Here is a 12,619-nt window from a genome sequence, read left to right as displayed (position 1 = left end):
CCATTAAAAAAACACAGACAAGGGAGGCTTCAGTTGCATCTCCACATCACCAGCTTTCACTTATATATGCAACACAGGCTGCCCAGGGAGATCACGGGGTCTCCCTCTCTAAAGACACCTGGGTGGCATTTCTGTGTCACCTGCTCTAGGTTACACTGCCTTGGCAGGGGAGTTAGACTAGGTGATCTCCAGAGGTTCCTCCCAACCCTAACAATTCTGTGATATCCTTGAAGCATGCATTGAACAGGCAGGGGAGGGTTTTGGTAATCACAGTTTTATTTACTCAGTTTCAGACTAGACAGTGCTAATACAGAAAGTACCATGTTTTACAGTAGCCACCATGCCCAAATCTGGAAACAGGCATATGACATCAGGACAGCACTTACACATACCTGGCAGAAGTGTATTTTATACAGAGAAGACACAGTCAGTCTGTTGCTTTATCAATTGTTTATCTAAGGAGTCACACAGTGACAATGACTATATCTTACATCTCTCTGTACATCAATAGAAAAAAATACACCCTAGAGAAGATAAACCAAAGTTCAGTGATTTGACATCTTCCAGGTTGTCAGTTTCTCCTTGTTGCCCATAGACTAACTACAGGGGTTGCCAAGTACCATGAAGAAAAGTACTCTGTATCTTACAAAAGCTTTCAGTTTTGCACAAGATTGTCAAAGCTGTAGGAAAAAAAAAAGAGCCAAATTCTGTTCATTTGGGGTTTAATAGACAAACAAAACCACAAAACAAATGTGCTAGGACTCAGAGGAGACTTTCTGATTTCACTGGACATGAGACCAAGGCCTAGATAGGTACAAAAAGGTAATTTAAGAAAATTTGGAAATATTTAACTAAAATGAATTCTTTATAAGTCTGTTGGTTATAGCTAACCAGTTCACCTATGATGACTACTAAACATAGAAAGGAGGATGCCATGATGCTTTGACCCAGATCCTTTGTTGAATGTTGTCTTCAGGCCTGAGTTTCCTTTTGGACTAACACTTAAACACATGGAGGGAGTTAAAAAAATATTTATTTTCCTTCTTGGTTAACTATATAAACAGGAACTCCACAGCATCAGATAGGCTGGGCTTTAAACCATTAAGAGAAGTAGCAGAGAAAAAGGTTTAGAGTTTTGAGTTTACTTTACACCTAATAAATCTTTGAAATTCTTGATATTTGTGTATACATCATTTAAAAACAAAGGGCCTGATCCTGCAGCCCTTATTCCTCAGAAAGTAACAGGTGCCAAAACTCATCAAGATGGCCTTTTTCTTTTAAAAAGGTCAGTAAACAGGACATAAAGCACAAACTTGTGTGCAGCACTGCATGACAATTACAGAAAGATAATTTCTAAATCTGCAAAACCTTTGGCATGTACTCAAGCTATACATACAAAAAGAAGTTACCAATGTCAGCATGTCTTCAGACTGCAAATTATATCTAATGATTTACTGTAGATGCACAACAAACTCATCTTTTCTTGATAAATAAACTGCTGATCAGCACAGTGAGGAGAGGTATCTAAATCAAGGTGAATGGCCAAGCAAATGCAGAGGTATTCTACGCAGAATTTATTTTCTCTGCTTTGATAGCAGCTTCAATCTCTTCCATTATTGGCACCGGTCCCGCATAGTTATTAGTTTCAATAGCTTCTAATTTCTCCAGGTAATCAATTGGCAAGCCATTCTGTTTTGCACCCATGCAGATAACCTATAATCAAAAGTGGAAAAAAAAAAAGACTTCAGTAATAATGTTAGAAAGACTCCTCCAAACATTTACTCATATAGAAAGAATGTAACAAGAGAATTACCCCCAAATAACACTATTTTTACCCGAGGATAGCCAAAGGCTTCTGGGGAAACCACTGAACACCAGAACAGTGTGAACAAAATTACTCTGAAAAGGCTTGTACTACTGCTAAGAATCTGGAGTGTTACTAATGTGCACAAGATTCTACAATTAAGCTGTTATTCTGTTATTTCATTCTTTCTTCCAGTGAGGATGAGAACTTCTTTTTAAGCCTTTAGCCAGCCTTAGTATCACACCTGAGAGAGAAGCAGCATATATTACTGAAGCTATTTTTAAAACTAAGCTGTTCAAATCCACAGCACAACAGTGAGTACCTAGACAGGTACAGGAGTAACAGAAACAGACACTTAACTTTGTTAGTTTGTTAGATTCCTTAGTTTGTTACTGCAGCTTTCCTGCCACACACAAAATAAACTTAAGTATTGGTGCAGAAGAAAAGATGTGACAGTGAGAGCAAAAGAGGAAGTTGTAGGAACCAGGGCTTGAAGGAGACAGCAGCAAGCTTGCATATAGAACTGAGTATTCTAAATACTCTTTCCTGCATTTAACAGCATGAATTTAAAGGATGAGGTGTCTAGAAAGAATGAATTTTGCCACAAAAAGCACACGACAGAAGATGGATGTAGTTTGGTCACTGTGTGGTGATGCAGTCACCTGTATAAATTTTTAGCTCTCCTGCCTGGTTAACTTCAATAAAAGCTGGGGACAGTGGGGTAAGAACAGAACTAACAACTGATCCTGACAACAGCAAGAGGGAATGTTTAGCAAGATAAAGTTGCCAACAGTGGAGGTCTGCTCTTACAGAGCACCAGTGAGAGCTGCCACACAGCAGCAGACTATGTATTAACCTCCTGAAAATCCCTGAAGATCTGTTTTGCCAAGAGGTGGGTTGGCAGGGAGAAGGTTTGTGGAACAGCAGAGCCTGCTTTCTAAGCAAGTTTCTCTTCAGCAGTCCCACAGCAGCTGGCCTTAGCTATGCTCCTGGAAGCTGATTCATAGGAGCAAGTTCCTCAGTTCAGAGAGGGCGGCACACTTGGAATTTAACAGGCTCAAGCCCGGTTTCTTTGCTTTAGGTAGAAAAAGCCAACATGCTACAGTGATATGTATCTACAATTGCCAGTAGCTGCATTGTTCAGACATGCAGTCATGCCACCCAAGCAGGGCCCACATCAGATCTCACAAGCTAAGCAGGTCAGGCCTGCTGCGTGACTGGATCATGTGTCTCTATAGAGTCAGTCTATTGCAGAACAGTGCTGAAACACTTCTGCCTCACCAGCCATCAAGTGGGAACCCTGCAGTGCTCTGCAAGGCTGCTGGAGTCCTGCGATATACTGATGATGCATCTGCTAAAAGGCAGCAAGTGGACTCCTGTATTAAATGATAGCAACTGCTTCACAAGACAGTAAGGATAATCCACATCCTTGAAACTACAAGCCAGGTGCTGGGTTTTCTCCACAGAAGCTTCCCTCTGTCCTTTCAGTGGAGTACATTAATTTTTCAAACACAGAGAATTGCTGCATATATGTAAACAACATCCTTCAGAAATCCTTGTGTCAGTCATAACTAATTCGTGAAGTAAACAGAGGCTTCATGTAAGGCGTAGCTAAGCCAAAAAGCCAAACTGATTTACTAGGCTTTTAAGAGCTAGCAATCTTCTGTGAGCACGACTACAGTAGTACATTGCACACCAATTGTTATACCTTTACAGTAGAGTAGTCGTGCCTTCCATCCACTGTAAGCGAAGTACTTGTTAAATAGGACAGAAGTACTGCATTATAAATTTCTGTTCATTCTTCCAAAACTACAGCGATGCAACACCTACCTTTTTATACTGCGGAGAAGGGGGACCACAGACATAGTCCTTCATCTGGTAGCTTCGACAGGTCAGCACCTTTCCTGCTTGAGTGTAGACATTAACTTCTATTGGGACATAAAGACCATCTTCAACTCCCTCTTGCCTGTAAAGGACATATATTCCTTTCATGCCAAGTAACTGATGCATCTTTCAAGCAAAGTGTGCAATTAAACAGATGGAATTATTATAATAGAATTTAAGGCAGGACATTGGTCTGTGCTGTTAACAGACAAAGAAAAGCAAATAAAGCAAAACATATTTCAGTACTTTTTGTGCAAACTTGTTTCACATCCGAAAACAAGTTTATAAAGAAGCAGCAGCATTCAATTTTATCATTTCAGGTCTGTAAGAAAGATGACCAGTGGGTCACTTGCAAAGTTAGAGAGAGAATACTTGTAAATTAATTACTCTAGACTGGTAGTCTGAAAGAGAAACACAACCAAAATTAATGAGTCAGGCACATATTATTCATTACCTGCCACTCAGACAAAGAAACAATTGCAAACTATCTTGCCCATTGTGTTACATTTTAATAAGGGGAAATTTGCACAATCTTGCAATGCACTTTCCAATGAATAATCCAATACACTCTTTAATTTGCACAAGACGTGAACAGCAAAAATGAGATAGGTCAGGGCAAAAAACATGCTTATTTTTTATTAGCAAAATCATGCTGTCTTAGAAAAACAAAAGCAAACTCAAAACCAAGGCTACTTATTGTCCTTAACTATTGGCATTCAGCCACCATTAAAAATCTGAGGAAATAGTAAGAAGTAAACAAGAAGCTTAAGCAACACAAGACAGACTTTATAGCACAATTAACTTTAGATAGGAGTCATAGCATGGTTTCTAATCCTGCTCGTCAAATATAATTTTGACAATTCATATTTTTTTCAAAGACTGACTCCCATTTCAAGTTATTTAACGTACATAACACAGGCCACGTTACGTGAGTAGGTTAAGTGCAAGGAGAGACTGGAAGCTAACTGCAGATTCAAGGCCAACAGACTACAAAATAAGTCACATGGTTGTGTGAGAACAAGAAAACTGTTGAGTAACATCCTAGGACCTATGAGGAATAAGGGTCATGATTTAGTCTGTAACTTGTAGATTTGTGAAGCACGGAGGACAAATAAAAGAAAGTAAAACTGTCCGTGGGACAGCACCTAAAACGCATTCGAACCCAAAGGATTCAGCCATCTAAGCAAAAGGTTCCTCTCCCATATTTGTTTTCTATATGTTACATTGTTTTACTAGTATTTCAATTAGTTACATGCAGCATTAGTTATACATTTCCTCCTCTGCTTCTGGATAACAAAGCACAGACTTCTTTACAGAGATTAGGGGATAAAAAAAAAGCGGGGAGGGGGCAATAGTGATTTTTTTTTTTTCTTGACACATGGCAATTCCAGGAAATAACTTGCTTCAGGACTTACAAGTATATCTGCTTGCATACAGCCAGAGAATCTCAAGACCTTCAGCAAGAACACATGCAAGCTCATTTGAGGTGGATTAGGAGCAAGCCTTAGAAGAACGCTTTGGACTATCATTGTTAAAGCCAAGAACACATCCCATTTCCTTCCATTTCCAATTCACCTCCATGACATCAGTGAGGCAGCTAGGAAAAAGTAATCTTTAGTGCTAGTGCCCATCCTGCAGCTTTTGGTGATGTTACAGCACTCAACTCTTTAGCATCTTAGCAAGCATTAGAGTTTATCCACTGTCAAACAAATGCCAGGGATTTGCAATTCTGCAGTATGTCAACTCTAAACAGCATGTAAACACTTCTGGAAATCATAATACTGCCCCCATGGAAAAGAAGCAGGCTGCTACTATCAAAAGCAGACGCTGTTGGACAGGATCATCATACTTGTGAAGTTTATGCTTTATGAAAGCATAGTAAATAAGGAGATTTCAGTAAAGGTCAGCAGAAAAGGGGTCAAGATGTTAAGTGCTAGTGCAAGCAACAGCAGGGGAACTCGGGAGATCATAAAGCACAGACATGTGAAGCCCTGCCCACCAACTAGATGCTCACCTGCTCTGCTTGGGATTAACACTCTCAGCCAGGACGAGAGTGCCGAGACTGCCCATTCCCATAACGTGCTAACAGACCTTGCAACTGTTTCTGTATTTCAGGTTCACTGTAGGCAATGAAAAGCACATTGGAACCAAGTTTCATGGCCAGGGTTGTAGGCAGATGTCTACACAGCACAGTGCAGCCATAACCAAAACTGCAACAGTACCAGAGGCAGGAGAACAGTAATACTGTAGTGCTTTCACTGAGTTTACTACACCCTGCTTCCTTGTTCTCACTTGCCCAGACTTCTACTGGAATTAATTGACAGTGATGAACTGCTCTGAACAAACTATCCTTGTGTACCAGAAGCATCATACTGTGCAGGCACTTCCCAAAAGCTGCAACAAGCACATGGCACCAGACAAAGTTTTGGAGATTACGTTCTTAGTCCTGCCTGAGACCCTGAAAGAAGTCTTGCTACTCCTTGCTTTGTTTACCCAGGTGGTCCTCCACAATTCAGCCTGGGAACAACTTGCTCAGTTTTGGGAGCCTTAAACTTCTCTTAATTACCAGGCACAGACAGAACAGTTTCCACCATGCATTGTAAAGGTGCAGGCAGGCTCTCCCATTCAAAGAGGGAAACAATTACAGCCCAGCACCCTGCTTGGATCTTCCTCAAGCTCACAGAAGTTTGAGACCTTAGAAGACATGACATGTTAAATAACCTCCTCAAAAGGTCCCTTTGCCTGTATTAAAGATCTCTTTCTCTCCTGCAAAGGCTTGTCCTCATTCCTTCCTTTTCTGCTATAACTGAAGTCTACATGTGTATAGAGATAGAAACTGATGTCAGTCTAAAGGAAGGAAATTCTCCCTAAAACAATGGGAAAAATGACATAGGACAAATACAGAGTTTAGAGTCATTTAAGGGGCATGAAATTGAGAAGACAGGGTTTGTTGTTGGTTTTTTGTGTTTTTTTTTAAAAAGGGGCCTGACCAATATATCAGCTTCAAATCAAGGTCCATAGCTGCTCATTAAAACACCCCTAAGTAGTTTTAGCTTGAAAATAAAGCCATGTTAATCACAGAAGTGGTAGAAGTCAATACACAGCATGTCAAGTGAAATTCGCAGACTAAAATCAAAAGCGTCATCTTGATTGCAACACCAAAGCTTCCACACAGCTCTTTATCAGAAATTACCTATGACTTTTCAATCGCTATTCAAAGCAGTATAAGACAGCAAAAGTTAAGTCACCTACTTATCCAGTGTACTTAAATTGCAAGTGTTCATTTTCCACACTATTCCCCATACTTCGTCTCCAGGGCTCTGAACAATGGTAGCTGTACCTCCATGCCAGACAGGACTTGTCCTGCCTTGATGATGGCCAAACTCGAGCTTAAAATCCTGCAAATGAAACCAATGCAGAGAATCAATTTTCACTTAAGCTAAGAGCTGTTGGCTACTCTTGACGAGAAAAGGGCAGCTAAAGGACAGTCTACAAGCAGTCAGTTGGGGCCACAGAAGGAAGAATGGACAGGCGGGACATGATCCAGCTCCCACCTCGTGATGGGCTGAAGTCAGCTTTTTCCACCTCCCCATGAGAAATGGCAGCCTTGGGACAACGGGAAGAGAGGTTAGGCAGAGAGCACCACTGATAAAAGGCTTGGTCTGCAGAGACCTGGATCAACACCCAAACCTCCTAGTTGTCTGGCCTAAACAGCAACCAACCTCTAGCAGTGAGAAGAAAGTGGAGGCAGCCCTTTCTCAAGAGTAGCACACATACCTAATTTTCCAGTAAACACAGCAGTGCTGAAGAAATGTCAGCTTGACTTTTGTCCAAGTTGGCAGTGACAGGACTGCTGATGTGCTTACCAGAAGGAGGGAACTGTCTACTGCCTTCTTGTTCCCATCAAAAGAAGTGCCTACCTGGTGCCCATTCTTTTGCAGCTTTTGGTGCTCTTATGAGACTTAAATGCTATTATGCAGGATCCAGGAAAATAGAAAAGAAGTCTAAAGGATGGTGAGCTCTGGGACTTGTCCTCATGCACTAATAAAATTACCCAATTATAAAATACATCCCTCATCACCCAACTGGAACATTTTTGGGTATTTTTAAGCCAAAGCAAATGCCTCCCTCAGTGAGCCTATTCAGGTTTTTGCAAGTAGAAAACATTCTTTTAGAAATCAAGTATCACTTTTTCTTACAAGTATACTTCAATATTATTATATATGCAAGAGAATAATGGATTCTTGTATTTTATGAGTGTAATTTCCTATCTGACTCCATACACTCAGTTTCTTTTCCTACTTATTAGTCAATTTGTAGGTCCTCCCCTAGCAGTAGAGAAGAGGAAAAAAAAATATCAACCCAAATCAAAACCCAACAAGCTTTAAGGAACGCTACCTGCTTAACTGCAACAACAAAATCTGGCAAAGGCAAAAAGGACTAAGAAAAACAACAAAAATAAAACCCAAACCTACGCAGCCCTACAGCTTTGCTTATTTCTCTTGATCACCATGCTTTAAGCTAGGAGACAACTTTGATTTGAAATCTACACATGTATATATCAATATTCCCTTTGAGACATATCAGCTTCTTGTTATATATCCTAATAGATATATAAAGGTTGCAAAAAATTGAGCAGTTGGAGGCTTACACAAAGAAGAACAGCACTGATCAGGACACAATCAATTTGTGTGTGTGTGACAATCAGCAGCCTGGCAAAGCCACACTGTTTACTCCATCAACAGAGACATCTTCCTTCCCCATAAAATGTCCCCTATTAAACTAATTTCACTAGGAAGAAAGTTTACTTAGATGCACTAAGTTATTTGCACACAAGTAAATAGTCCAGTCACATGACAGACTGAAGCTACAGATGTGGACAAGTGCATGCAGGGCAGCACCAAGGAAAGAGTTGGATAGAATCAAGTACTCTCACAGCAGTCTAGGTTGGTGGTGGTTTTTTGTTTGTTTGTTTGTTTTTTCCCCACCACGTGGGCAACAGGAGTAGACACTGCTCGGAAGAGAGAAAAAAAACCACGAGATACTTTCTTGGGTTAAGAGATTGGTCCTTCTTCTAAGTACCAGTGTAAACCCCTTTCTGTGCTTGTTACACATCCCATTTCTTAACAGCTTTTCGCTGAAGATTAAAAAAACTGTAAAAAGTAAAACCAGAGGGAAATTAATTTAATTCTTTAGTTTAGCATCCAAAGTACTCTGGTTACAGGCTGATTTTCCTTTTTTTTTTAAGCCCATGTAGCATTACCATAGAGGAATTAATAGGAAGCAGTTCCAACCTTTGTTCACTTCCTCACTCCCAAGCATCAGTGATTTTCCAGCTGGATGAAAGGGAATGAAGCCACCCGGTGTTGGCAGGGAACATAGCAATTGGTCAAAGACTGGCTAGAGAAAACAGGGCCTGTCTGCCTGCTCTGGAACAGCCAACCTGCAGCACGACAAGAGGTGCTAACTGCGTAACCTAGAAATCGACCTGAAAGCCAGGAGGAGAGCTGAAGCTTTCCTTTATTCAAAGATAAGTGTGTAATACTCCTGCTTTCCTCCTCACTTTCAAGGTCTAATCCGGCAAGGTGCTGGGCTCCTGGCACGTTCGGCTCAGTGGTATCTCTAAGTGCCACATGCTTTACAGGTGCAGGCCTCAGGTGCCAGGCTGACAGTCCCAAGAGATACTAACTATCTGACTGTAGGGAGTTTATTAATGACAAGGTTTCAGAACTTCTTCATACACTCCAACATAGACTATTTCCTGCCAGCTACCCCAAGAGAACCTTCAAGTTATCCTTAAGTGGTATCAATTGATGCTCTGCTCCTCCAAGGATCCTTCCAGTTGTACAGGTCTGTGTATCAACAGCTTAATGACCACAAGCTCGTGTTTCCAAGCCTACACTAAAGCCAAGCTGATGTATTAGCATTTAATAACTCAGACTGAGGAGAACTGCCCTATAGTGCATAAGAAGGTGTCAGCTGCAGATGTGCAGTGCTGGATGAAATCATGACATCTCACATGTGCCCAATATATCTCACAAGGGAGGGCTCCTCACCTGTACCCAGAGTGGATGATGGGAAGGAGAGATTTTGATTTTTTTAACAAAACATCATCCTTTTAAAACTGGCAGAAGCTTTTCCCATAAACCCAGCTGAGCACCTAGAATCACAGAATACGTTGGGTTGGAAGGGACCTTAAAGACCACCCTGCCATGGGGGGGGGGAATGACACCTCCCACTGGACCAGGTTGCTCAGACCCCCATCCAACCTGGCCTTGAACACTGCCAGCAATAGGGCATCCTATGTGGGCAACCTGTGCCAGTGCCTCACCACCCTCACAGCAAAGAATTTCTTCCTGTTACTTTATGTTTCCAGGTCCATAGTGCTTTACACGCAGGGTCATGGCTGGCAGCCTGGAAGGTTAATCCAGGCCAGATAACGGTGGCACTATCCCAAACGCTCCTTGGGCTGCAGGCAGCCCTGGCAGCGGGCCCCAGGTGTGTCAGGGGCGACGTGACAGAACCGTTAGGGTAGGAAGGGACCTCTGGAGATCATCCAGTCCAACCCCCCTGCCAAGGCAGGGTCATCTCGAGCAGGTGACACAGGAACGCGTCCAGGTGGGTTTTGAATGTCTCCAGAGAGGCAGACTCCAGGAACTCCCTGGGCAGCCTGTTCCGGTGCTCTGCCACCCTCAACGCAAAGTTCTTCCCCATGTTGAGGCGGAATTCCTTGTGTTTCAGCTTATGACCATTGCTCCCCATCCTGTCGCTGGGCACCACCGAAAAGAGCCTGGCATCACTCCAGCATCACTCTCTCGACTCCCCCGCCTGAGCCGTGCTGGGCTCCCCCTGTACCCGCAGGAGGGACCGGCCGGCTGCAGCACCGGACACCACGCAGCCGTGGGGTACACGCAGCTCCAGGGAGACATGCGGGTATCCTCGGGGCATGCGGGCTTCCTCAGCCCCCGCTCCCCGCTCCCACCCGCCCCGCCGCCCCCCGCACGCACCTGCAGGCGCGCCAGGGCGCAGAGCGCGGCCGAGGGGTTGCGCAGCAGCAGCCGCTCCCGCAGCAGGTTGCTGCCGTACGCGTAGTACAGGAAAAAGCTGCTCTCGCCCCCCGGCTCCTCCGCGCCGCCGTCCGACTCCATCGGCCCGGCCCAGCGCGGCCCCGCTGCCGCTTTAACACCGCCCTCCCGCCCCGCCTTCCTCGCGGCTTCCGCCGCCGAGCGGGGCCGTGACGCAGAGCGGCCGGGAACGCCTCGGGAACGCCTCGGGAACGCCTCATGTGGGCTCCTGGCGGGGCAGGGACGTGAGCGGGGAGGGTGCCTTTCCTCCATCCATCCGGGAGCAGGGAAGAGCGGTGCCCCCGCGGCCGCGGCACCGCGGGATGCGGAGCGGGTGCTGTGGAGGCTGCGGGGGCGAGGCGCACAAACCCTGCCGTGAGCTCAGGGACTAGGTGTCCTCGTTTGTCAGTCACCTGACTTAGCTCGTAACATTTAAGTCTCGGTTTCAATAGCGTGCAAAAGAACACAAGCTTGAGGAGAAAACTTTCGCCTTGTTCAAAATCTACATGCTTTTCGAATGAAAAAAAATCACAACTGCTGTTGAAACTCTCGAGTGTTGAGAAAAAATGGCACTTTTTTTTTTTTTGTGCAGAACGTCAAAAGTTTCAGTAATTTTAAAAGTATTATGAAAGGCTGGTTTGGGGGTTTTTTTTAGAAGAAGGCCATTTTGAGATTAACGAGTAACAAGAGTAACATGCCTCATTACAATTCCTATGTAAGATTTTTCTGTTTAGAAAGAAATGTCCACCTCAGCTCACAAGGGACAGCTCATAGCAAGCCCAAACAGGTAGCTGGAAAACGTCCCGTTCAGCTGCTCCCGAGGAGCATCCTCTGTGGGGAGGAACATGCCATCAGCGAGCAGGTCCTGCGGACCCTGGTACTGAAATGGGCATCCTGGCTGCCTCTGAAATAAGCAGTGATGATTTGTAAATGCATTCAGTGAGAAGCAAAATAGTGCAGCTTTTCCCAGCTGGGAGTGCTCAGAGCAGAGTAAGCTGGGAACATGCAAGAGTAAAAGGCGAGAAGATGGGGGGGGTGTGCGGGTAGAACTGCAGACCCATACACAGAGGCACTTCCTCTCCTTCCCTGACATAAGCAATGCTCGAATGGGACAGGAGGAGCCATGATTGCTGGCTACCCCGAAGCATGAGCTGCTGAAGCAATACATACATATGTATAATACCACCATGAAAGGCTGTAATGAACAACAGCATAACAATTAATGGTGAGGCACCACTCATTAATGCTGTTAAAGTAGCCCTCAGCCTGAGCTGGCTTCCTGAGCAGAGGCAGCTGATGCAGGATTTGGCACAGGATCCCTGGCAGCGCAGTGCTCAGCCTCTCTGGGCACATCCTTGCTCATGCAATATGGAAGGGAAAGCAGCTAATTCCTTTAATGATGTGTGCAGCACTTAATTTGAGTCCCTGCTTTTGCTTTCCCAACACAGGCATTGGGCAAGGCAGATTCATCATAAAGCACATAAAGTGATAAATGTGATTCTGATCCTTCCTGACTAGCAGCTTTCCATTTTTAGGGATTATTTTTCTTATGTAGGAACAAGTATTGTAAAGTGAGAGGGGTTACACAGGTCATAGGATTATATAGCAAGACTTCTTCACTCTTACTCCTTACAACAAGCAGTAGTTGATCCTATCTTTTGAAAATCTGCTTCTGGTACATGCTTTTAGCTCCTTTTCCCTAAGGAAATGCAAACTCCATGAGAAGTGTCTCTCTCTCATCTTCCATCAGCTTCTGGACTGTTGGCTAATTTCAACCAGAAAGGAAAAGGTTTCAAAGATAACTAAGTTTCTGCTGGTCTCAAGAAAAGAGGAAGGGGACAGCTGTGAGACAGCAGGGATCCCACGG

The 12,619-nt window shown here is 43.8% G+C and overlaps 1 protein-coding gene across 1 annotated transcript; it reads right to left on the bottom strand.

Moving 5' to 3' along the window:
- Positions 1–258: 258 nt before the first annotated feature.
- GGCT (gamma-glutamylcyclotransferase) lies at positions 259–10,992 on the bottom strand. Its single transcript, XM_027733369.2, has 4 exons — positions 10,696–10,992; positions 6,941–7,086; positions 3,635–3,770; positions 259–1,713 (listed from the first exon to the last, which is right to left on the bottom strand). The coding sequence occupies exons 1-4, from the start codon at positions 10,834–10,836 to the stop codon at positions 1,564–1,566; spliced, it is 573 nt and encodes a 190-aa protein (XP_027589170.2). The 5' UTR covers positions 10,837–10,992; the 3' UTR covers positions 259–1,563.
- Positions 10,993–12,619: the final 1,627 nt, after the last annotated feature.

Source organism: Pipra filicauda, unplaced genomic scaffold, assembly GCF_003945595.2.
Source record: "Pipra filicauda isolate LSUMZ 115617 unplaced genomic scaffold, ASM394559v2 scaffold91_size2508729_pilon, whole genome shotgun sequence".
In the NCBI taxonomy this organism is placed as follows: domain Eukaryota; kingdom Metazoa; phylum Chordata; class Aves; order Passeriformes; family Pipridae; genus Pipra; species Pipra filicauda.
This window is presented reverse-complemented; position numbering and strand designations above follow the sequence as displayed.

Bases quoted from the DNA above. Each gene is read 5' to 3' on its own strand.
- GGCT (XM_027733369.2), bottom strand. From the start codon at position 10,836: ATGGAGTCGGACGGCGGCGCGGAGGAGCCGGGGGGCGAGAGCAGCTTT. The intron at 7,087-10,695 runs GTGCGTGCGGGG...TTTCATTTGCAG, and splicing joins GCGCCCTGGCGCGCCTGCAG to GATTTTAAGCTCGAGTTTGG. The intron at 1,714-3,634 runs GTAGGTGTTGCA...TTTTGATTATAG, and splicing joins CTTCTCCGCAGTATAAAAAG to GTTATCTGCATGGGTGCAAA.